General features: G+C 39.6%; 2 protein-coding genes across 3 annotated transcripts; one reads left to right on the top strand and one right to left on the bottom strand.

Annotated features, from left to right (window-relative positions):
* Positions 1 to 3,752: 3,752 nt before the first annotated feature.
* Positions 3,753 to 5,061, top strand: LOC307264412 (free fatty acid receptor 3-like; the record flags this gene model as incomplete). The annotated part of the gene is made up of 2 exons (XM_080045823.1): positions 3,753 to 3,851; positions 4,150 to 5,061. 2 exons carry the CDS (start codon positions 3,753 to 3,755, stop codon positions 5,059 to 5,061), a joined length of 1,011 nt encoding a protein of 336 aa, XP_079901949.1.
* A 2,325-nt stretch (positions 5,062 to 7,386) lies between these two features.
* ago3b (argonaute RISC catalytic component 3b) lies at positions 7,387 to 26,144 on the bottom strand. 2 transcript variants are annotated; one of them, XM_080045112.1, is made up of 20 exons: positions 26,002 to 26,144; positions 25,605 to 25,841; positions 20,727 to 20,898; positions 20,294 to 20,414; positions 19,751 to 19,959; positions 18,473 to 18,609; positions 18,208 to 18,342; positions 17,876 to 17,963; positions 17,527 to 17,674; positions 16,965 to 17,084; positions 16,501 to 16,644; positions 15,556 to 15,689; positions 14,855 to 15,039; positions 14,236 to 14,395; positions 13,894 to 13,984; positions 13,170 to 13,364; positions 12,908 to 13,042; positions 12,552 to 12,653; positions 12,018 to 12,217; positions 7,387 to 11,756 (listed from the first exon to the last, which is right to left on the bottom strand). In XM_080045112.1, exons 2-20 carry the CDS (start codon positions 25,621 to 25,623, stop codon positions 11,645 to 11,647), a joined length of 2,607 nt encoding a protein of 868 aa, XP_079901238.1. In that variant the 5' UTR covers positions 25,624 to 25,841; positions 26,002 to 26,144; the 3' UTR covers positions 7,387 to 11,644. The 2 variants fall into 2 exon arrangements, with proteins under 2 accessions (XP_079901238.1, XP_079901239.1); XM_080045113.1 differs by having other exon boundaries at positions 7,387 to 11,753.
* Positions 26,145 to 26,850: the final 706 nt, after the last annotated feature.

Genomic DNA, 26,850 nt, shown 5'->3' with positions numbered 1-26,850 from the left:
GCAAAAGTGGCTGGAAGCATGAAAGCAGTGTCAACAATTGACATTAAAAGAAAAAGATCAGTTGAATGTGTGTATGTCTTAATTACGATTGCATGAGTGGGAGGGATGATATTTCTGAGGAGCAAGTGAAGACAGCAGGTTACAAAAAACAAGAGCTGACAAAAGCTGAGTATTGATGTACTTCATATTATGTCTGTTATTGCTGATGATAAAAAGTGAGTTATTATGAAGTATTTTCCTGTGAGTTTTTCAACCAATGAAAGGTGTTGCCAACTTCTCAGTCAAAAGGAACTGTTTGGAGAAATGGAAATTCATGTTTCTGTCAAAGGGAAAAGCCCATCCTTGAAATGCAACAATATTTTTCAAGCTCAATCAGTTTGTGTTGAACTTTACATCAACTGGCTCCATGTGGTTTCGGTAACATGGGAATCGCGTCAAAATGTGTCATGTTTACTTTTGGAAAGGGTTCTTATGTGGTCCTACTTAAGATATTTTAACTTGTTTTAAATATCATTAATTATGTCTGATTTGTTTCCTTAGCTCACGCCTAAAAGGAACATATGTTATTAGTTACACATTTAATTTTCCTGCGGTGACGAGTCAAAACATGTCTACAGTACTCAATAAACAATTTGTTGTTTTAAATTAATTATCCATTTGTACTTTAAATTATTAGTTTCTGAACACATTACGCAGCTTTCTCAGTGAGGTCTTTTTACTAATATAATGTTCTAAAATGTCCTTTAAAACAAAGGATGATGTTAAGAAGTGTGTTGTGCAGGTTGTCTGTTTTCATCAAACAAAATAAAGATTATTGTATACTAAAATTAATTTCTCTAGCTTCCTGTTGGCTGCAACACACACACACACACACACACACACACACACACACACACACACACACACAGAAGAAACTGAAAACAAAAGGAAAACAGTTAGTTCTGGAAATAATAAGGAAAAGACAGATTGGAAAGCTATAATGCATAACTTCTGTTTCCTCAATGAGGAATTCTGAATAATTACAACACTGTCATTGCATCTACATCTGGTAAGCCTTTGGCAGTCGCGCATGGATTTTATTCCTTCTGCTGTACGTCCAGTTTTTTTTTATTAATATTAAAAAGGTACACAGTATAGCTTTAAAATAAAAATATAGAAGGACACAGAAACAATCATATGAATAAAAATGATTCAACCATAAGATTGAAAATAAAAAACTTGCTGCTCTTAATAAAGATGGCAGTATTGAAAACATTTGTTCAACCCAACCAAGATAATCACAATTAATCTTCCTACTGTGTAAACAACTTTACACACAAACCATTTGATAAACAACACGTTTGGTTTTAATGTGTTTTTATCGTTCATTAACCACCGGTCCAGATCAGCCAGGGATCATTTGACACCACACTGTAGGCTAATTAAGAGTTTGTTTTTGTGAAGGTTGCTGTGCAGAGACACTGTATTTAAAGGAGTCAGTGGGAGGGAATGTGATACAAACTGATGTGTTGACAGACCGCAGTGGAATTCAACTGCCACATCTTGAACACATGTTAACAGAGAAAAGGTAAGTCAGCCTGTCTTCATTCAGACTTTCATTCTCCTGGAATCCAATTTTCCTATGAATAATTCCATTATGAGAATATATCTTAGAAATATCCACACTTCTCTTGACACCCAAAGTTAATTAGTGCACTTCTAATCAAAAGATCTCTATCTATCTCCCGATGTTCCGCGGGTCAGTCAAACTCCAATAGACTCAATTGCTGTGCTATGACAGACATGATCATAGCACAGATATATAGATTCTGTATTGACATTGCATGTTATACAACAAAACTTTGTTGAAACAATCCGGGTAGCAGCATATGAAATATAATCACATACACCAACACACACTCGCAAGCACATCTCACTCATGAAGAGATACACATTAGTATCAATAAAATATATAATAAATACAATAAAAACAGTACATACTTATTGCAATGTCTATTATTGCACACGTGTGGAGTGAACCTCTGAGTTTTCTGCCCTCTTGTGGGCACTTATAATGCCAGATGCTGCAACAGATGTAACATGTTGTCTTTATCAATGTGACATTTCACACAAAAAGTCATAACGACACCTTTCACCTACATCACACCGAGCTCTTTGAGTGGTTGCTGCGTGATGATGTTTGGAGAGAGAGAGAGAGAGAGGACAGAAAACAAAGATAGTGTCCAGAAGCTTATTAAATTTCCCCCTATTGAAGTGTAGATAGCAGATATTCAGTAGGATGTGGCATATTAAGCGCAGCCCGTGATCAAACAATTTGCTTCCAGGAGGCGAAGCATGCGAACAGGCAATTGCAGTATAGCAGACAGGACGCACGCACTGTGATGGAGAGCGGAGTTTTTCAAGCCTGACAGAGGTGAGTTTGAATTAATGAAAACATTTATTTCTGACATATCAAAATAAAACTAAACTAAACTAAAAATAAAATATACAAATTCAACTTCAAAAAAAAATTTAAATTTAAAAAAATTTAAGTTTGAAGTTTATTTCAGACTGACTTACAATAACACCAAAAGTATCAACCAATGACAAATAAAATGAAAAATTATATGACAAATTGCCATAGGCCTACGACTTATTTCGGGATCTGTGCAGTCTGAAACAGTTGTAGGCTTCTTTTTTTCTTTCTTTTTTTAGTTTCTATCATGAAAGGACATGTTTTACTTCTGTTCAGCATTAATGGGGGGCTTTATCTATATTGTTCTTGTTCTAAAATGTCAATGGGCTCAACCTTTATACAATCATATGTTTTAAATCTATAGTACCTATTTTTTAGTTTTAAAGAAATAATAGTTTAGAATGTTTGACCGTGTTTAAGATGTATTTATAAGTATAAACCATGGCATAGAGAAAGGATAGAGAAGTTGATACCTGGATTTCATTTAGACGAGTATGTCAAGAAGATCATGTATTATTTTGACCAGTTTGGTTCACGAGATCTTTGCAGTAGTTGCAATGAATGGAGAGTTTGAGTTGTTAATTTTTAAATTTTCACCAATGTTTGTCTTTACTACTTTAATGTATACAAATATGAAGATGGGACTTAGAGTAGGTTTCTTTTGAACCTGAATAATCCCATTAAAAGAGCTTCACATGGATCTTATGTATGAGTTGTATGTCTTGAAGTTTCATAAAGCTAATATGCGCAAGATGACAATGCAATGCTGATATGTTTAGCTGATGCAATGTTTACCAAGTTCACGACTAATTACAGTAAGTTACCATGAACACATTTAATGAATAGAACTATAAGTACAGCTACAGTTTAGGCTGATGGGAATATACAGTAAATAATTTTCTTGAAGATATTTGGTTATTATCAAAAGTAACAAACAAATAAAATGTTGATCTGATTCATCCGGATGAGGATCTGATAAAAATCTCACTCAAAACCAAAACATTTGAACCTCGTAGTCAAAGGGAAAATGATTTCAAAATCATCTGGGAACCATGAATGTGATGTCAATAAATTATATTATTAATATTCATTTTAGTCTGGACCAAAGTGGTGGAATGACAAACAATGAACCAGACACATGCAGAGAAAATGAGACCAAGCTCTATGAATTTTCTTCTGTCAAAAATGTTCCCTCCTCATCAGAATCAGCCTTGAATACTTTGCATTGATTCATCCTGATCCTATTTCCTTGTGTCCAGTGTCGGAGAGAGTCCGTCCCCTGGTCTGAGCCGCCGCCATGTGGTTCATCAGTCGCCTGTTGCTTTCCGCTTATATCTTCACTTTCCTGATGGGCGTCCCCGCCAACATCCTGGCCTTCTGCACCTTCTGCCGCAAGGTACAAACAGCTCAGCTCTGAGTGACATCCACAATCTTGTTGTGTTTTAATATGCAATGACAAAAACTATCTATCTATCTATCTATCTATCTATCTATCTATCTATCTATCTATCTATCTATCTATCTATCTATCTATCTATCTATCCATCCATCCATCCATCCATCCATCCATCCATCCATCCATCCATCCACCCACCCACCCACCCACCCATCCATCCATCCATCCATCCATCCATCCATCCATCCATCCATCCATCTATCTATCTACCCACTCATTTATCCATCCATCCATCCAGGTGCGTCGGAAGGCGGCCCCGATCGACATCCTCCTCCTCAACCTAACTATCTCTGACCTCATCTTCCTGGCGTTCCTGCCATTCAAAATAAAGGAGGCCTCTGACGGAATGGACTGGTTGTTGCCATACGAACTCTGTCCTTTCACTGGTTTCATGTTCTACGTCACAATCTACAACAGCACCCTTCTCCTCACCGCAGTTAGCGTTGAGCGCTATCTGGGCGTAGCATATCCACTCAGGTATTCACTATGTCGAAGGCCGCGCTACGCTGTGATTGCCAGTATTATGTTTTGGCTGGTGGCCTCCTTAAACCTAAGCATTGTTTACATAATACCGTACACCCAGTGGAAAAGTAAAGACAGCGACAACAATAACCACAACAATGGTACAACCACCAATAGCCCGGCAACACCTCCACCCACCTGCTACCTGGATTTCACAGCCGAAGAGCTTAAAATCCTTCTCCCAGTCCGCCTAGAACTGTTCCTCATTCTATTCTGCATTCCATTCTTAATCTGCTGCTTCTGCTACGTGAACTTCATCCGCATCTTGTCCCGCCTGCCAAATATCGGCCGACGAAGGAAGCTGCGTGCCATCGGTCTGGCCCTGGGAACACTGATCGTGTTCGCGGTGTGTTTCGGGCCCTACAACGCGTCACATGTGGTGGGGTTCGTTCGACAGGAGAGCGAAGGGTGGAGGAACGTTGCCTTGATCTCAAGCACCTTCAACGCCTGTCTGGACCCGTTCATATTCTACTTCTCGTCTGCGGCCGTCCGAAGCATGTTGAACCACTGCGGCAGGAACGTCATGGCAAAAATGCACGTTCTGAGGTGTGGAGCGGCCCGGGACCCTCATTGTCCGCACCAGAGACCCTCTAGGATGGACAAATACAAGATAGCCCAACCTCCTTGAAAGTTAGATGCGCAGATGTGTTTGTTTATTTCATGCAAAAAAAATATGGACAAAATTAAGTGTTGGGACTTTATATTACAATCTAACCAGTGACAGTTGCAAAAAATTATCTTATTTTTTTCAGTAAAAAGCTTGGAGTCGTTTTAAAGGCTACGCCTGCAATAAACACTTTAAAGTTGTAATATGTAAGATTTGAGTTGTGTTGTAGCAGTAGCTTTGGCCGTAGGATGTTATGCTGGTGTGCCCTTGGACCTCATTGGAACTGTCAGACATCAGTCACCTGAGCAACTCGTTCAGATCATACTCCATGGACCGGTGGTTGATACTATTAGGAGAGTGTCTGTGGCATTATGGCAGTGACAAGCTCTGCCCGGGCTCGCCCAATGCTGTGTTCCAGATGCACTGGAACACATACAAGTTGGAACTCGGTTCTACCGAGTCGGAAGTTCCCGTGTTCTGAGTACAATGGAACGTACTGCTGCTGACGGATGGAAAGCTGCATTGCTGCATTGATTTGAACGCTTGAATGTCGCACTTTAATGTGCAAGTTTATTCTCAACTTTAATTCTGCTGATTTTGTCAAGTTACTGAAATGCTTTGGTACCAGTGTATGAATCCTTTTTACATTCATTAACATGACATTACAGATTTAATATCTCATCTAAACATGGTTGTTAATCCTCCTAATCTTTTTTGATGATTCAACCAGGAGATTTCTCTGCTGATCCAACCTTTAGAAAAAACCCGACGGTGAGTCATTTAATATTGTTTATTGGGCAACAAAGGTGTGATCACTGTGGGGACCATAACTTCCCAAAGTAACTCGAGTGTTCATTTCCACCCAAAGATCAAAGCTGCCCCCTATGACCTTTTGGGTACACGTCCCATAGGAGAACATAGATAAGAATGACATGTTTAAATAACCTTTTTCTGTGACTTCAGGACACTGTTTAATAAAAGGTGAGTGTTTTATAGGGTGCGAGGGATAAGGCAATTAAAAAACCAGGGGATGTTGTTCGACATATAGCAGGATGTCAAGACTGTTCGCTGCCGAGTTTACTTTAAGGTTATGAGCCCAGACGTCCGGAAGTGTAAACAGAGATTACACAGCGCTGCAGTTATAAAGTGTGTCTCTTTGTGACAGTGAGCAACTGATAACCGGCCACTGACCATTTCCTGTCAATAATAACGAAAGGCAGCGCTCCTATGCAGGTGGAGTGCATGTACACACAGATAACATCCCTTTATAGTGTCCGGAGTACAGTAGTACACTGTGCTCATTCATTTATTACTTTGAGTGTACACACTACAATTTATAAAACATGTTAATGAACCTAATCTCCACATGTTCCCGTGCAGGTCCACAGGTAAATGTTGAATATTGGATGAAGCAAATTCAGGACTAAAAATCGGTAAATTTCTATTTATTTCCAATTAATTAGTATCTTAAAAGGTGCTCTGAGGAACTTTCTGAGTTTGTGTTAATTCTTGCCCCCCCTTTGGACAAAGGAGGTAGTGTTTTTACTATGCCAGCTGTTGTTCCTGTGTGAGCGTACTCATGACAGAGACATAAAGAAAAACTATATAAAAATAGCATTCATTACACTGATTGTCTCATTTGCTGTTACGTCATATATAATCACCAGAGAAAAATTTGACTGTTTCAGAAATATTAAAAAGTTCCTCGTAGCACCTTTAACTAGTGGTGGACTTTTGAACTGTAAGTTTAAGGGCTGTTTAAGTGCAAGTGTTTGAAAGTCTCCTGTAGTTCAGATTCACACTAATAATGAACATGTAACTTGACCTACTTCTGCAGATGTATTAAAACCGACGTCCTCTCATTAAATTTATTAAGTGCAAACATTTGTACACGTGTTAATCTGATCAGTTTTCTGCATAACAGCTATAACTGCCTCTGATGAATGTAAGAACCTTTATGAGCGTGTTTACCAATTTTCACCAATTTCTAAACCTTTGCCCTTATGTATATAGTGTATATGAATGTATATTTTCTAAGACAATAATGTAAAGTGCTTTCATCTGATGTACATTTATTTGATGTTTTTTTACTTTCGGATTCCTATTAACGACAGGCGAAGGGAATGCCGATGAAGACAAAAAAAACATAAAAATGCCAAAAAATGATATTAGAAAAAGAAATGTTAAAAAAAATAAAGAATTTGAAACGTGTGCAGATTTCAATATGTGGAAACAACCAACAAACGTGTTTCATACATAGAAGTATTTATTCAAAAAAAAATTAAATATGACAACCAAATAAAAAGGCTCAACTTAGGACCAGGATCAGATGAGTGTTAAGACAAAAAAAAAAAAAAAAAAAAAAAAAAAAAGGTCTTGACATACAGTATTACCTCTAAAAGTCACACCATTTCATAATCAGGCAAAAACAAACAAAAAAAAAGCACATTAATATACTGTGAAACCCAAACATTAATTTTCTTCTTTTTGAGTATGATATGCAGCCAACCACAGAGGTTTAAAGATTTTATTTTTTTTGTGGAGGAATCCCTTAACATGGGAGACGGGCACTCGTGGAGCAACAAGCCAACCGTTAAGAACCATCCCAATGCGTCTAAACGTCTAAATTTCACATTAGAAGTAGTTAAAAGAAATAAAAAACTAAAATTATTTTAAAAATGGGGCTCAGATAGTGATAGTGACATGCAAACACTGAAGGGAGGACAGATGAACTGTACGATTGCTTCATTATTGCCATAGTCCATTTAATAGAATGAACTGATACATTAACCGTGTTTACAGGCAGTTAGAGGGCGGCGTCATGTCCCGACAGAAAGTTAAATAAATAAATGCTACATAATGTCTACACAGAGCTACTCGTTACCTACGGAGTCATGATGAGTGTTCCCCCATTTATTATTTTAACTTTTTTTTAGAAATGTTAGTTTTTGTGTTGTGCTTGAGAGTGCCCGTCCTACTAGAAAATAAAACTAAAATAATACGATCCCCACAGGCCTTTTGGTCCGGTCAGCTCCACACTGATCAGTTCTGCATATTTTGTGTTCTTGGCATATGTCAGAGGTATCCACACACACACAAACATACACGCACACACACACAATCACACGCAAACAAACAAACAAAATACATATACGCACACAATCACACCTTACAGTATTGTCATGTATCAATATATACTTATCAATGTAGACACAGGGCCTTGGCGCCCTTTCTGAAAGTTAAGATTTCTTTGATTTACTTGTTATTTTTGTTTTGTTTCAGCACCATCAGGAAAGGCACAGTCTGTTAACGGACGAAAAATCAGTCCGAGGATGAACTTTCAACCCTCCTCCTCTCATGAATATGCAAAAAAAAAAAAATAGAAAGAAAAATACAAACTAAAAATAATAACCGTTTATGCAGTTTGCAGCACATGCATCGAGAAACATTTTGAGATGATACATTAACAGCAGACGGAGTTCTTCACAGGTCTTTGCAGAGGAGGGTCGACAGTTCATCTGATCACTTACATGACAAAACAAAATGCCCACAAACAAACAGTCTCCACAAAGCAGGCCAATCACTTTTTGCTTTTTCACACAAGTAAACCTATTGCATTATTATAAATTTGGAGAAAAAATAATTATCACAGACCACTACGACTAGTATTATTATTATTATTATTAAACGCCATATATTTCAACACGGCTAACTTCTGCTTCAAATAGGACTTTGTTAGAAAAAATAAGAGGTGTGTGCATTACATTTAATATAGTTATATATATATATATAAATATATCTAAATTCAGACTTAAAAATGCTTTTATTTTGAAAGGGAAAAGAAGGCATCTGATGTCCAGCGAGAGCTGTAAGACACAAAGCCCCGCCTACTGGCTCCGGAGGTGGTTTTTACTGTACGTGGCGTTAGGACCGTTATCATAATAAGGCTCTAGATAGACTTTCACATAAACAAGCAGAGCACTAGCCAACAATGTTAAACATGCCCACGACTAACTTTCTTCAAGTAAAATCAAATGCTGGTAATGTCTGACAATAAGAAAGAGCTTCAACGCGACTGACAACAAATACAGATGGGGGACAAAAATCTCTTCTGGTACTATGAGAATTAAAAATGCTTTAACTTTAGGCAAAATAATATTCAAACACTACAACACACATATCAGCATCATGACGGTGTTCACCCATAACCACATGCATCTTATTTAAGTGCAGTAAAAATACCATATCCTCTTAAGTCTCTGTGTATTAATATATAGCCTATATGTATCTGATGAAATATTAAATAAATGTGTACTTTTCTATTATTCTAGCAGCTTAGGTTTGGTTCAGGTGACGTGTGGCTAGCACAGTTAGCACAGTTTGCAGTAAAGAGCCCATCGTATATATTCGTCAGCTCAACGATGTAAGGCTGTGAGTAGAGCTATCCATTCAGTACAACAACACACGCTCAGCTCCCACACCCTTGCACCCCCCCAGACCAGGCACGTTGGTTTGGTCCAAGTGATGAATCGTAAAGGCTTCGGCTGTATTAAACTAGCAGGGCATTTGAACACAGTAGACTGGGACTGATGACTGATTTAAAAAGGTTAAAAAAATATCAATAGACGTAATTATTATTATTATTATTGTATTGTAATCTGAGGTTGATAAGCCACAGGTTTGTTTATATCAGTTCATTGTTGTTTTTTTCTCCAAAGCATAATGGCAATTTAAAAAACAGTTTTGTCTCTGATCAAGAGCTGCAGCAAATAGTTAATTAATCGATTAGTTTTTAGTACATTGTTTAAGCAAAAGTTGCGAAAGGTTAAGCCAGTTCCAGCTTCTCAAATATAAGTATGTTATGCTTGTCTTTGTCTCATACGATAATAAACTACATATCTTTGGGGTTATTATGAGCTGTGGGGGGAATCAATTCAATGTGATATTTTAAAAACAAAATAACAAATCGATGATGAAAATGGTCTTTAGCCACGTGTGTGTCCGACAGCGCTGCGTTCTTAAAAGTTTGATGGGAAAAATGTGAGACCGTTTCACTATGTGCATTGACAGAGGCATCCAAACCAACATACCATTAAAAACCTTCCATCCATCCAACAGTTCATTCTCGGACCAAATCAGGCACTTTGTTTTAATCTCTCCACTGACCCTAAAGTCTGCTTCAACAGTCCAGACCTGTTCATAGGAATGTCAGAACACTGTCCATTCCACCAATTCAAGTTCATTCACTTGCCAAAAACCCACTCGAAAAAATTACAAACTATTTTAGAATGCCAATACTCATCGAGAACACACCCACAACTGAACCTGCTCGCTCTGCGTCAACACCTTATTGCACTGAAGGAGTAAATGACAACTCAATTGGTCAGTTCCTTGTGTAAAAACTGGTTAAAAGTCAAAAAAAAGGTTTTTGTGGTCGTCAGATAGCGTCTACTCTCTACGCTCTATTGCTGAAAAACGAATGTTAATTAAAAGTTAAAAAGAAGAAAAAATTACAACTCATAAATAGCAAGAGGAATAAAACACACGTTTGGTATTAACATTTTGTACCAAGCCGACCTATGAGCAAGAGGAGATTAAAACTGACCATTGAAATGGCCATGGCGTTGTTTTCTAACAGTCCTCTGCACGCACCATGTCTCGTAGTAAGGCATAAAAGCGATACACAATCGATGGCTGTACGTAGCTTTGTGTTTTTAAAAATAAAAATTCATTCACTGTCTGTGTTGGTAGAGTGCTGAGTTCTCCTTGCCTCTTACTGTCGGGCTGAATCACTGCTAGGAACCGTTGGCTTTAAAGGGAGACAGAAGACGAAACCGCAAAAGGCATCTTGCGATTTTTGAGAAAGAAATAAGAGAAAAAAAATAAGGGCTAAGCGTTTAGTTTTTTTAAGAGCTAACTCGACTAACATGGTGCCATGGCAATCACACGTTTCCTCGACAAGAGAAAGAAAAAAAAAAAAAAAAAAAAAAAAAGAAAAGCACAGTATTATAATCTAGACAAGCTGAAAACCCACAAACGAAACATGTAAAAACCGTCAATAACACAATATAAACCAGCAACATTAGGCTCAACATGTCAGTTCCGCACGGGTTCTACTTCACGCCCGCCCATGCACCAAACATTTCATCATCAGTTTCTGTATTTGCCCCTGCTGCTGCTCCGCCATTCGTTTAACACTAGCAAGAAGAAAAAAAACAGCAAAATAAAATCATTGAACTGTTTCTAAAACTTGAAGGCAAGGACGTCACGACTTGCGATCTTTTTAAAAAGGCGACAGTATCCATGGAGATGTAAAATACAGCGGAGGAGATGTAGGTTGAGAGAGAGAGAGAGAGAGAGAGAGAGAGATCGATGCATGGGCGGGAGAAAAACGCAGAAACGATCGGCTGGTTTCGTTTTGCATATTGTGGCTGTAACTCCTCTCTGGCTTATTACATCCTTACGCAGCACGCCATTGGAGCCGTTCGTAGCTCCAAGACGGCGAGGTTTTTCGAAACTGCACCAGCCCCGGGAGTCGCTCCGAAGTGGGGATACTTAGAGACTGGCGGTGGGGAGGGGGGGGGGGAGAGATGGAGGGAAGTGTTCAGGCGAAATACATGGTCCTCATTGTGTCGTGGTGGATCTGAACGGCCTTGGCGAGCGCCTGCGGGTCCCTGCCGTTGCTCTGCCCTGAGACGTGGCTGCCCTCCGCACTGCTTGGACGAAATGACACAGGGATATATAGTCAGTATATTTATTATATTGTATATACAGTGTGTATGTAGCCTGTACCTCTATATATACAAATGAATTAGCTGTATATAAAAATGTTAAATTAAAAAAAAAATTACACTTTAAATAGTGTATGCCTAGAAAAATTAGTAAACTAATAAAAAAATATATAATAATAATAATTTGATGCAATATGGGATCCTTATCCTACATAGTAAACTGTATTAACTATCTGAATCACTCACCTGTCGTGCTCTTTGTCGACCAGATGGTAGCGTGCGCGGAAGGCCACCAGGTGGGCGTAGTAGGCCGGGGCCGGGATAGAGACGGAGCGCGTGCAGCGGACGTACGTGTGGCACAGCTGGTAGGTGAGCAGCTGGAACTCATCCCCCGTGAAACAGTTATCGTCCCACAGAACGTGGTAGTGGGACGGTCGGCTCGTACCCTGGAGGGACAGACAATGTAAATGCCCACAAACTGCTATGGTTGAAGTTTGAATTTTCTCCACTGCTATCGGTGATGTTTGGGGTCGAGTGTGGTTAGGAATCATTGAACAAAAGTCAAGAAAATATAAATCATAGCTTAAAAAAGTGCCTTAAATCAGCAATCTGTGTGCTGCAATAGTTTAGCATATGCAGTGAGAAGTTTTAGACACAATTATGAATACCCTGCACCATGCTATTCTTCCCCGGACAACATGAGAACATAATAATTGTTAGTTGTTGTGGCCCTCAAGGCTAGCAAAAAGTGACTTTCGTTGACTCTGCCTGAAAGCTTACCTGGATTCCAGCGTGACTGCAGAGGTAAAAGTCAAACTCGGTGGGATGGGTGATGTCTGTGTCCACGGTGGTGCCGGCAGGAATGTTTCCACTTCGTCCAACCTGAGAGCAAAACGATATTGAACAAAGTATTTAAGGAGACTTTCGCATTGGCTGAAAAAAATCCAATTTAACAATACTAAGCAGTGACTACTTCATTCTCCCTTATGGTAAGAAAAAGGAAAAACTTTCTTCACATATTTACCAATCAAACAGATGGATAGAATAGAGTAAGCTAGGCATAGTAATTACAATGCTATCACCATTAATATTGTCAATACAAATTTAAATAAACTCCTTTGTGATCTGCTACTCACCCGCTCGTTGCGATCAGCGCAGAAGAGTCGTGTGTGATGGCGTTTCTGTACGACGATGTAAGTAATCCCCGGCTGGTAATCCTTCTCCAGACTGATGCAAGCCTCCCTGATGGCCAGCAGCTCATAATACAACACCTGCACACAAGTCAACATGGACATTGCATTACATTAAATTAAATATATATAGAATTTTTTTTTATTTTTTTTTGTGCTAAAAAAAACATCCAATATTTCAGCAAAAATGTGCTGAACGTCTTTGTACCTGTCTGAACTGTCCCTCTGACACTCCGTCCCTGTAGAAGATGATCCTGGTGGGCTTGTAGCGGGTGGATTTGTAGAACTGGATGAGCAGCTCTCGCACCATGGAGGCCAGGTCCTGGATGACTTCCTGTCTGGGCCGCTGGACCCGCACCGTGGCACAGTACCTGCTGGGATGGGCGTCCATGCTGCCCACCACCTGGGGAGGGAGGGAGGCACAACATCAGGTCAGAGAAGTCACATAACAGGCACTATTAGACAGCAAGCATGCGTAAGTTAAGTTAAGTGATCTTTATTAGTCAATTTACACAAGGCATATTGAAATTAGCTCAGAGTCAGCCACTGGAGCAGTTTGGGGTTAAGTGCCTTGCTCAGGGACACAATGGTAGAGATGGTGGGCACCGTAGATGTAATAGCAGCCACCACTTGTTTTACAAATAACACCCTCCTGTCCTGTGCCGGGGATCGAACCAGCAACCTCATGGTTACTGGTCTGCCCCTCTTCGTCCAGGCCATACTATCACCCCCCCCCCCCCTTATGGTGGATGCTTATTGGCTCACTGATGTTGATGAACTTAACCCCTTGGATATTGAAATTTGGTATTGAACTACATGACATTTTTCGTTACTTGATGGTATAAAGGCATTTCGGTCTGTGCCAAATTTCAATACTTTGCCCTAGTGATGAGAGAAGTATTAGTAAATAGAAAAATACAATATATTCTCACCGCTGCAATAGATGGCTTCTTCCCGTCTCCTGCTGGAGGGTGAGTGACATCAGCCCCGAGGAAGATGACGGGCTGCTGGAACACTGAGGGTCTGAGGGGATGAGAACAGAAGAAAAAACTATTAAAAGACATCGCACTGATACACAGCTGTGCTGAATGTTCAATTGTTCATTCAATTCATAACAATTTGAGAGGAAATACTGTCAGATAGCCTAGTTACATTACCTAATCAATAGGTGAAAAAAATAAATGCCAATTAAAAAATATTTTTAAAGACAGATACTTTTGCAGAAGCGAAAACCCAGAAGGTCTTTGCAGATCTTTATTTGCTGTTTGTTTTACCGTTGGTGTGGAACCAGGATGTTGTTGATTCCTCCCAGTTTGACGTTGATCTTGAGGCAGAGGTTGGAGAGCGTCTGCGGCGACGTCTTCACCACGTTCTTGACCTGCACACACTGCGTGGCCATGCCCAGGAGGGTGTCACCCACACGCTTCACCTCAGCTGTAGATGGAATGAGACGGGGTCATTTATTAGAGGTGCACGATGCAGTTTCATAAAAAAAGGGGGATTTGTTTACATTTAAAGAGCATGCTGTTAGTTTACAAAACACATTCTACCTGTGATTCTTAGTTTTTAATAATTATACTATCATCACAAAAGGCACCTGGAACCAAATGTAAGACTAGAATGGAAAACTAAATGGTGAAATCAAAAGTTAAACAGTAACTTTTCAGGTAGCTTTCTAACTTCAAAAAGGCACACAATTTTCCTGTGAGGACAGTTTGTTTATTCAATCATCAGAATATACCTTAGTAAATGTTCACTTCCCTGACTCACCAAAAGTTACATAGTGCACCTTTAACTTCCTATTATATGTTAATGTTTCTAAATAAAGAGTAGCAGTAGCCTAGAGATCAGTGATTGTTGTTGTATTTGGGTTGCAATTAGTTCATTCTGTACCGTAGACGGGTGTTTTCCCCGGCAGGATGACTATGATGAGCTGCAGCCCTCCGTAGGTGTTCTTCAGGTGTCTGAACATGGGCTCCACGCTGTCCGCTCCCTGGGCGTATTTACAGAAGCACGGCTGGCCCTGGATCGGCATCCCAGCATCCTTTGAGATCTTACGCAGCTGGTCTGTGAAGCTCCTAAGAATGAGGGGGTGGAAAATGATTTTTTTAGAAAAAAAAACAATTCCATGGATCTAATGTCACTAGTACCACTACCAGCACAATATTGGTTGCTTTGATTTATGTATAGAAAGTCTGTCATTTATTGTTCCCTTAAAGGGAGAATTTAAACTACTACAACTATTTTTATTTAATTTTTGTCAATCTCCAACATTAATATTGTAATTGCTGCATGTTGCTGTTGTTGTTTTTGTTACCTATTGAAAATCATTGAAATAAGTTTGACATTTGCCTCTGGCCTGTGTAGTTGTATGAATGGAAGACCATTGAAGTAGGGGAGTAAGCCATGTTCATTGTTTGTTTCATTTTGTCCTTTGTTTTTGTGATCCTTTTTTCAGATTTTTTTGTGTGCAAGTATGTACATGTATTTTGTTTATACAAAAATCGATACACAAAGTATATATATTTTTTAAAGGCATTAAAATAAAATTTAAATAGCCTATATGTATTTAAAATTTAATTTTCTGAACTGACTTGAGGATCTCTTCCCGGCACTGCCTCTGTGTGGCGAAGCAGGCGATGGCCCACATCTTGATCTCCACTCCGGTGTGGAACTGCTTCCCCCTCATGTCCCACACGCCGTGGCTGGGCGTGGCCACTGTGCGGTTCTGCAACGACAGTGCAGGGTTGATCTGCTGCGTCTGACAGTCACCGGACACATACACGTACAAACATATAGAGAAAGTTTGATTCAAGGGATTCAAAAAGAGTTTAGGCAAGCAAGAAATGTCAAGATATAAAAAGGATACGTTATGTTATAGGCAGAGATAGATTGATTGATAGATTGGTTGATCATGACATTAGAGAAAAAATACATTTCAAGTTTGATTTGTGCTTGCTTATGATTGGGTCAGGCATTTAGCATGAATTACAAGAAATGAAAACTATTTTTTTTTTATGGCAGACATGCAAAACAGTGTGCTTTCAAATGAAATTAAAACAGCTTCTATAGAATCTTTTAAAACAGCATGCATGTGTAACAAAGTATAAAACGACAGCAAATTCCAAAAGCTCAGACAGAAAGATGTGAGACATAAACAAGATAAAAAAGAGAATTGCAAAGATGTGATTACATTTTTTTTCTTAAATAAAAATAATTCAAATGGCAGGGTTTTCTCAAAGATCATTTGTTCAACTCAGAGCTGCCAAACTGTGGCTTAATTAAAAAATGTGTTTTTTCTCCTGATACAAAAAATTGATAATACACATCTTGAAAGGTCATGACATCATCACAGTTTTTGGCTTTTGGCACAGAAAGCTACCAAATGTCAAAACGTTTAAAGAATTTGAATTTATTGGTACAATTTATGCAGCTTTTCTGAGAATACCCTGCTTTCTTAAACAAACACATGCCAAAAACACACACACACACACACACACACACACATGCATAAGAAGCGTGATTTAAAGGGAAGGTACCATAAACGGCTCAGAGCTCACCCTGCCGCCATATTGCAGCATGGGGGCGGGCAGGACGCGGCCCGTCACCTGAGCCATCTCGTCTCGCACTCGGAACTGGAACTCCTGGACGAACGGGTCGGCCTCGTAGTTTGCACTCCTCACCTGAGAGGACAAAGCATTGTTTTATTTAACAGGAAAGAAATTAACGACGCAAAAAAGGGTAAAGTTTCTTTTGTTTTTATATTTATATATATATATATATATACACATTTTTATTAGGATCAAAATATCAGTATCATTATAGAGCTCAACGTCATGGAAAAAGCATTTTCTTATTTTTTAAAAGAAGAAAAATACGTATATGGGATTTTTTTTTTAAATATATATATAAAATTATATTAAAAATAATTAAAATGATGATAGACAAATAGATGAATAACTAAATGTTTTAATAATAAAAGCATTAAATCTGGTTGACTCACCAGCCGGCTGATCTCCTCCTGTCTGTCTGGTGCAGAGCGGGCTGTAGCTTTGATCATGGTCGACGTCTGGTTATCAGTCAGCTTCTTAATGCAGCGCTGGCCAGCTACGATGTTACACACCTACATGGGAAAGATGGCAGTTCATTTCAATTCATTGAGTAGCAGTTAAGTTAATGTTGATTTAAGATTTTTCCAAATGGCATAAACATATGTCAATGGGCCAGACACGTTACAAGACCTTAAAGGTTGGCTGAATAAATCTGAGGTATGATAGCTGCAATTCAAATGCAAATGTAAATGCAAAGTCTAGGACCAGGCTAACCTTTACACATGTTGAGGCCTGACATTATCAAGCATCAGCTGGATATGAAAATATAATTTACTGTGATAGCACTATTAAATTCCTGGTTTATTAGTAAAGTAATACATGAGCTTTGACGAATAGTATAATGTATGAATATTATAGATAAAAATTGCATATCGTCCCTTGTACAACAACAGATAATCTTTAATAATTTCGACGTCCAATGACACATTTTAAAGCAGCAGCTTCAGTGCTTACCTCCAGGGGCAGGTAGGTGTGTTTCTGCTCCTGGCCCACCTGCAGACAGGGCAGGTGAGGGTACTTCAGCTGCAGGTTGTACTTCTCTCTGAAATACTGCGCCACCGTGCGCTCAACCGTCTGACCGTTCTCAAGCTGCAGCGGAAATCTGTGGATTTGACACAAACAAGAAATCTCTCGTTAACACACAACAGCTATGATAGCAGGTTGATATTTACTCTGTGTGTGTGTGTGTGTGTGTGTGTGTGTGTGTGTGTGTGTGTGTGTGTGTGTGTGTGTGTGTGTGTGTGTGTGTGTGTGTGTGTGTGTGTGTGTGTGTGTGTGTGTGTGTGCGTGCGTTAAAACGTACGTCTGGAGGCTGGCGGGGCGTCTGGTTACATTGCAGACTCTGTATTTCCTACGCATGGTTCCACAGTGGGTCACTTCCACTTTAAGACCTGTCAACATAGTAAAACATTGATGTAAATAAATATGTAAAAGCAACATCTAGGTGATTTAAGCTTTCATTTACAGAGTGTAAAAACTGATTAAGGCTTATCAATGATTTTGCCTGCAGTGTCTTCCTTTAAATCACGAAGATTCAGCTTTCATCCATACCTAGCATAGCATCCAATAGCAGCTTCCATTACCACAACAACACACAGCAGTACATGGGACAGGCCTGTAGCCATGGTGACATACCTCTGATCTCTTTGGTGAACTTGACCCTGTGGGAGTCGGTGAGCGGGCGCGGCTGCTCGTCGATGTTGTGAATGTCCAGCACCTCGCACATGAACTGGATGACCGGCTGGGCTTTGTAGAACGCTGTGGCTGACACTGGAACCATACATACCAGATGATAAGGTCAATCACTATGAGTGAGTGAGTGAGTGACTGTTTTAAAAAGAAAGGAGTAGTTTACAAAATGTCTCCTTTAAATGTCCCTGGTTTGACAGTGGACTCTCACCATCGATGTTGAGCATCATCTTCCACATGGCGGGCCGTACAGACTGATGGAAGCCGAACCAGACCTCTCTGCCTCCCCCTAGAGGGTGGTCGTAGCCCTCCGGAGAGGAGAAGAAGGAACGGCCCACTGGTGTATACCTGGAGTGGACAGAAAGGTGACACTAATGTTACACTATTTTTTTTTTACATTATTTTTAACACACACACACACACACACACACACACACACACACACACACACACACACACACACACACACACACACACACACACACACACACACACACACACACACACACACACACACACACACACACACACACACACACACACACACACACACACACACACACACACACACACACACACACACACACACACACACACACACACTTGGTAAGATTTCTTTAAATAAGATGCAATATTTAAGCATTTAAAGATACAGAAGATCTTGAAATTAGCTGGTAAAACTCATTTGGAGGATTTTGAATAGAAATTAAATCAATATACACACACACACTGTATTTTTGCAATGTAGTAGAGCACAGATATAAATCTAGTGGGGCCGGGAGCTGTGTTTCACTGGGTGCAGCCTTACATAAGCCCTCGCCTGGCTAATGGATTCACCAAATGGCATATCCTAAATTAGATCACATAGTAGAAGATGCTCTCAATCATACGTCCGTGTTGTGTTCAAATCCTCGGTTGGCAAACTGACACTCTAAAAATACATCCACCAGTTGTTTTATAGTACAACTCCAAATTGCACCTGTTCCAATGTGATAATGTTGTGGTTGAAATACTGCATAATAAATTAAGGCGCTATACAGTAGCTCCAGGATGCACGTATACTTGGATCATGTTTCATGACCAGAGCTAGTCAACAGGAATTACTCATCTCATGCTTAATTCAGTGAGATTTAGATCCTAATTCTTATTCTCATCTTCCAGCAACAATGACACTTGTAAGATGTTTAAGGTAAACTACAGAATGCACAGTCGTCATCTTCTTGTCTCTTTAGTATGACAGATGAGTGAATTTCTTTACAGTTCTAGTCTAAAACCCAGAACTACCGCCTGCCGATTGCATGGCATACAATCGGTGAATGGTGAAAGTTCAGTGGTGGTAGGCAATGCATTTAAGAAGGTAAAGCTCCTAAGAAGCTGCAATATGGTACACGGTCACTGCGACCTCTGGCTTTCGGGTATCACTGGCACAGAGGCATAAAAATGACAAAAACTATTTATTTCAGCTGGTCCATAGTGGGGGTAAACTCACTTCATGGAGGGCAGGTGTCTTAGCACCACATCCACAGCGTGAACAGGGTTGGTGCTGATGGGTTTCTCCAGGTCCACGGGCTCGGCCTGAGCGCGGCCCGTCAGGACTTCGTGCAGCAGGTGCCAGCTGACCAGAGACACAAACCTGATGGTGACTTTAAAGGGCCGGTCCTTCCCCCCGTCACCTGGCAACGTGACGTCCAGGTCCACCTGAGGGGCAGATCAAGGGTTAGAGATCTGATCGATGAGAGAATACATCGCTTTCAGCCCCGTGTTAAATATTTAGTACAACATAAGCGTGAGTCCAAAAAAGAAATTTCCTGCAAACTAATTTATTTTTTTAATTAATAGCAATGTTTCTGTGCTAAACATTTATCAGGCAAACCGTTTTTTTTGGACTTACTCTTCCCTCTCCTACGCACCTGTCTTAAGGTATGGATGTGCCAAAGTACTTCTCCGTTTAACAACATAAGCGTAAAACACATTTTGTTGCTCCAAAAACACAAAACAACAGAGCATCTTAAACCTTAGTCTCAAGTCTTACCCCGCCGGTAGCAACAGGAAGTGGAGTAGCGGTGTAGAGGCTTCTCTTCCCATCGTAGACCGGCAAACAGTCGCCAAAGATGGTCACCTTGAAGTGCTGCACCATGGAGTCCACCACCTCCCTGGACACACAGCCAGGACAGACACATGTCAGCACAATCAACACACACAAATCAATATCCAAATAGAGGCGGGACTATGCTCTGGTTCTTATTACACACATTTTGAACCACGTTTAAACCAAGTTTTATAATATTTCTGAGCATTTATTTTCAATCAGATTTTTCTAAAAGCTTATTGGAGACACCGTACTATGATATCGAACGCTGATTTGTACTATTTTAGAGCAAGTTTCCAGAGGCTTTAAGGAGCATAAGCTAGCTCAGTCCAACCAACAAACTAATCCAGTTTTCCTAAGGAGTCTTTCCCGTTACCTGTTGACCCTGCGAGGACATTTATCCGGCTTGATGTCGACCTCGTAGAGATACACGTCGATCTTGGGGATCTCCACCTGGAAGCAGTTGGCCAGGAGCTTGATGGGCTTCCCGATGGTGCCATAGCCAGGTCGCCGTGGCAACGAGAAGAGGTCTTGGGCTTCAACGGCTCCTATACGACAACACAACACAGGACAAAAAAAGTTCCTTAGTTTAAAATAACAACAATAGTTAACATCACACTCAGGCTTTATTGAGAAATAATACAAGTGTTCTGTAAGAGTACATTTATAGATCTATGGCTATGTAATGAGACAATATTGACCCCTCGACGCGGATGGTTTCAGTGTCTCAGTCGCCAGCAAATTTACTGTTCGTTTCATATTCAACATTTGCAGAGACACCTCGGAATTAAAGCTAATGTTGCTCCATATCTGTTGGAAGATAATAACATAATCCTTCAAAATCCAGTCTATAAACCAACCTACTACCCTATCTGTCATTAGTATCTGTGTTCATTCTTGACCATCTGTGTCCAAACATTCAAACCCAAATCATCTTAAACAACACAACCTAAACCAGTATTCATGAATTTAATCTCTGGTTTCTAACAAGCTCGAGCTTTGAGACAAAGACATAGAGAAGGAAGGAAGTGGTTTGTATGGAGGAAAGAGCAGGAGGTCTATGTGAAGATGGTCCGGGACGTTAAAGATTGCCTCATATCAAACTGACAAAAAACTGAAAACCAACAGGACAAATATGACCGTACCAAAAAAAAAAATGATGGCTACAAGTTTTTGGGTGACATTTTAAATTCTCAGATTCCTCCTGAGTGACACAGCCTCGTACCAGACGGGAGGAGAAGTTGTAGTAGGCGGTGGCGCGGTGACACACACCACGCCAATTTGACACCAATTTCCAGAAATGCCAAACTGGAAAGTACGAGAGAGAAAAAAAAAAATAGTGACATCACGCAGCCACATAATTTCCATAAAATGACTCAGACGATCCACTTATGAACCCCACAATGACTAACATGACAAAGTCTGTACAGAGCTCCAGCTGTTATAATAGTTCGAGGAGTCAGTGTTCTGATACACGCACCGAATAATGTAATGTAAGACTTTATCCAAAATAAAAAAGCTCTAAGGAACAAAATATTGAACGGTTATGAACTTCTTATGAGCCGGACCAGTGATGTACTGTTATGTCTTGTTTGTGGACTGTTTGACGGTTCATCTGTTCCCATCATATTGTTCTTGTTTAAGGCCAAAAAGGGTTGATTTGTTTAAGCTGACCGAGTTAAACATCACGGACACTTTTGGTGGCAAAATAAATTTCTATCATCTACGAATAATGTATAAAGAAAATTGATAAAGAAAAAAGAAAAAGTTTTTACTTTCTGTTTATATTATTTGAACACGGTCAATAACTTCACTAATAAAAAAATAATATGTGTTAAGAAAGTGGCCTTTAAACGAGTGCGATGAAGCAGCTGTGGGTGGAAATGATTAAACTGCTTCCTGCCGACAGTAAAGGACTAACACACACACTTTGTGCTGATGCGTCCCACAGGTCGCTTCCTCCCCTGGGCCGTTCCCATGGCAATTGCGCCCATGTTGCGACAGTTTCTCCATGGCAACTAAAGGCATGCTGATGACAGGAGGAGGGGAAAGCAGGTGCACACAGATTTGTGTTATCCATCGTGGAGAGCTCTCCAATGACAAAAGACACTATTTTTAAAACTATACGTATCCACTTTATTTGTACGGTCTTTACTAGGGTATTAATATTTGTATGCCATTTTGATAGCTGTGTTTTTTTCTGTATTTGCTGGTGACTATATTATGCGATGGAACACACTGGTATTGTCCGTTGTATCTTCTATTCAGATAATCAGGTCGAATCAATCTGCTTTTGAATTGAAACCAATGAGTGACATGGACCTGACAGCATGTTTCAGCATCTCTCCACTGGTGTCCTGTCTATGCATTTCTTCTGACTCCTTTTGCTTAGATGAACGCTGGTCAAAACAACTATGACCTGACTAACTCATCCGTCGAACAATTGTATTCAAACCTCCTAATGTTACTATGCAAGGGACAAACACTAACAGCTCCAATGGAATCCAATCTCAGATTTCTTGATAGGGAATCATGGGAAAAACATCCTAAACTACGCACAGTACACCATAACGACCCAAAAACACAACGGTTCACTGTAGAATGAGCAACAATGGATGGCTTAATGAGCACTTATCTGGCTGCTTCATCAAACAAATGCACCACCACATCAGAGCCGGCATTCAACCCACACACTTTGGGAGAGTTCTCCATGATATTGCACAGTCCTACTGACGTCACAAAACAAATGCTGAGGATAGTGAGACACATGTGAAAAAAAGACTTTTACAATAAATTAATTTCAGTCGTGATGTGCAAAAATAAACTCTTCAAAACTGCAAAACGTTAAATTCTAGTTCTGCTCAAGATCATGACTGACACATTCTCAACTTCTCCAATGTGACAATTTACTTCTCACTCTCAATTCATTCAAGTAAAATGATCGCTGAAATATCTTATGTTAATGGATTATGGACCTATCATTTCAGCCTCAACAAGCTGTTTAAGAAGTAGTGAACATTTTTTCCTAATGGGTCAAAAAAATATGATGTCACTAATGTTATAGTCAATGATTACTGATAGCATGCAAACTGAAACCTGAGGCCTGCCAGTAATGGGTTTGTGGACTGTTGGTCAGTTGCTTTTGATTCGCTAAACATAACAGACAGACAAATACGACCAGAGCACCACAACCTTCTCCAGAAATGTATGTTGTTGATACATGTTTATGTTTTGAATTATATATGAGCCTGTTCATCAAATATAATTATTCTTCTTCAAATCTTTTTTTTTACTTTCTGCGAATACATAGATTTTTTGGGGCTAAATGAAACCCCTTCAAAAATCTTCAGCTATTTAAGCCATTCAACTTTCAAACTGCAAGTGCAACTCTTTCATGACATGGTGGGAATACTCCAGCTGTTTTTTTTCTACCTTTGATACCACTACCGCAATTAGACTTTTTTTTTTAACTTTTGTACTCATTCAGCTATCTAGTTTAGCGTCAGCTTTTCAATAGTTAGAATTATTCAAACCCTTTCCAGCTTTTTCCAGTTAAACGCAATTCAGATGTTTACATTTTATTCCCATTTTTTTCAACATTATTCAATTTTTCAATCCCATTTATATCCATACTTCATAAATCATTCAACTTTTAGCTAACTAGTTTAGCGTCATCTTTTCAGCATCAACATGCATATTCTAGTGTTCTCTGAAAACTAAAAAATGAGGTCACACATGAGGGAGGAGTGTGTGGAGAATGAAGGGGCAGTTTTCAGTAACCCAGTTTAGGCCTTTTTTGCCCCACTCCCGGTCCACTGCTGGCCCCGACAACATCAATAATACACAAGCCGTGACTCACAAAAATGTGGCCGTTGGCAACAAAGTCAATTGAATAATGCGCTGCCATGCTCAATTGATTTGTAATTAACACAGGCAGCGGTTAACTGAACATTATTCAATGGCTAGGGGTTACTATGGCAGCATCTGGTGTGAATGGCTGTCCTTCAAACAAATACACACATATTGTATGTGTACACACACACACTTTTCTGAATGGGAGCCAGCCTCTCTCAGGCTTCAGACACACCTGACGGGATCACCACCTGCCACGGACAGCCGAGAAAGAATGACGTTGAACTTACAAGTAACCCGTGAGACTGGTTTGAGACACACACACACACACACACACACACACACAACAAAGCATTTGTGACCACATCCACACTGTTACATTATTACTTGAGAGCTATAAATCAAAGGGTTTTAACAAGAGCATATTTTGGACAGTTGTCTCCACAGTGTGAATTTTTATATATATATATAATACTGACCTAAGCGTAAATAATAAGGTATAAATACTCTGCAGCAACAACCAGGAAAAAATTAAAGTTGGGCATCAAAGTTGATTATAAAATGAGTGCATCATCCCCCAATTTCTTGTTTGTCGTAACCAACATACATTATAGCGTGTTTGTTTGCTGTTATTTTTGTTCTTATTGTTTGTGTGTGTGAGATATGTTTTAACTTCAACCTGCCAAAGGCACTACAGATGTAAATAAGCCACTGGCTATAATCTCATATTTACACAAATGTTCATCTATATAACTTTCCCCTATTTTAAATAAATAAATACATCTCAAATCCAGCAGATGTGATTGTATGCTGCCGTTAAAAAAAAATACTTATTGAGTGAGTACCCTATTTTATTCCAATTTCAATACACGGAAAAAATTAAAGTGGGGTAGGACAATGTTATTTTACAATAGGACAATTTAATCAAAGGGTCATTAATGAGTGTTTAAGCATGCATGAACTACTCATCAGATCTCATTGTTGCTTATTGTCTCTTTCAGTATAAGTCATTTATAAAATGTATGAAATTCACACTGTCGAGCCCAAAACAGCCCAAAATATTTGCCGGTAAACCCATTGGATTCATAGATCTCCACGTATAAATGTAATGTGGATGTGGCAGGCAAAACACTGAGAAAAGCTGAGAAACAACCAACCTACTGTGCCCATAAGAATAGCCTGGTAACTTTTCTAACCACTATGTGATCAGTAGGTTTGATCAACTTCTTCACACACACACTTGCTCTTCCCATCTGGCTCAAACACATGACGGGTCAAACTTGTGTGTAGTAGCACCGACCACACACACACACACGGTCTGCAAATAACCCAATGGGTGGGTGCAGCACCTGGAACACCAAATTAGCGCCGTTAGTCGGGAGAGGGGAGGGGGGGGTCCCACCTGTTGTTCCGATTTCCATTCATGAGGTCTCAGTCCGGTAGACCCGGCACCCAGTGATTACTTCTCCCTTGCGATTGTGAAGAACTTCGGTGTAGCACCGCTGGTCGCTGCTCTGGAAACGGGCCGCTCGAGGCTCCCCTTGGCTAAAAGTCCTCTTCCTTTGCCGAAACTCAGAAGCTCAAAGTTGTACAAAATGTCCCCTTCGGCTTCCTTCCTTCGGAGTTCCTTCCGTTGTATCTGAAATAAGAAGCAACATTATTGATGTGACGTGTAAAATGTTTGTGACAGTTAAGTTGGTTGAATTTCACTAGCGGCGGCGGTGAAGCTAGTTAGCTTTAGCCGACGTCAACTAGCGTCAACTGTCAGCTCGACACACAACACCGAAAGGATTATTTACCCGTTCAGAGGCTGGATCCGATGTCCCCGGTGGGTTAACGTGGCAGTTCAGTGTTTATCATATATCAATACAGATACGCGGGGTTCACTAGCCTAGCGTCCTCCTTGGTAATAGCGAGAAACCGGTCTAAAATCTGCACTTACACCGCCCTCCCTCTCACCGAGGTTAAGCCAGCGAGAATGACTAGTTATTACTTCCGGGATACCCCTTAAAAACAAAAGCATAATATCACATTTCATTTAGCGTAATATTTTATCCAAAGCCACTGCCGACTTCCAATAAGTTAATTCAACCCTCAAGGTACAAACTCAGAAAAGCCGAAACTACACAGTTCTACCCGTGTAAGTAATTATTTACTTTCGTTATTGTTATTAATTATTTATAACCATCATCTTCCAAATAACGATATAAATTTCTGTCTTGATCATGTATTTATTTTGTCTGTTTATTTATTTAGAACACATTAAGGAGTATACCTTTGCAATAATTAGTTATCTAAACTTCAATATCATGTTAGAATATTATATAGGAGATATAATGGTCACTGCCAGGGTGCACTAGTATACTAATAGGCTACTTAAATGTATAATATGATTTGTCACCAATCACCATCACAGATTATCTATTCTTACTATAATAAGGCATTGTTTCTTTACACTCTACATTACACTTTTTTTTTTCTTTACAACACTTTGAATTTAAATAAGATATTTTATATTACACTTGTAGGAACATTTATAAAAGCAAAACTGCAATACCAAAATACCAGACACGAACAATTGGGATTTTGTCCTGTATGCTCTCTGACTGGGACTCAGACATCTATTAACAAACCCATAGTAGGAAGTT

Source organism: Ammodytes marinus, assembly GCF_949987685.1.
Source record: "Ammodytes marinus genome assembly, chromosome: 17".
NCBI lineage: Eukaryota > Metazoa > Chordata > Actinopteri > Uranoscopiformes > Ammodytidae > Ammodytes > Ammodytes marinus.
This window is presented reverse-complemented; position numbering and strand designations above follow the sequence as displayed.

Excerpts from the sequence above, each read along its gene's own strand:
- ago3b (XM_080045112.1), bottom strand. Across the intron at positions 18,343-18,472 it reads GATGATGCTCAACATCGATG|TGTCAGCCACAGCGTTCTAC; the intron begins GTGAGAGTCCAC and ends GTATGGTTCCAG. Across the intron at positions 13,043-13,169 it reads CAGAGGGACAGTTCAGACAG|GTGTTGTATTATGAGCTGCT; the intron begins GTACAAAGACGT and ends ACTTGTGTGCAG.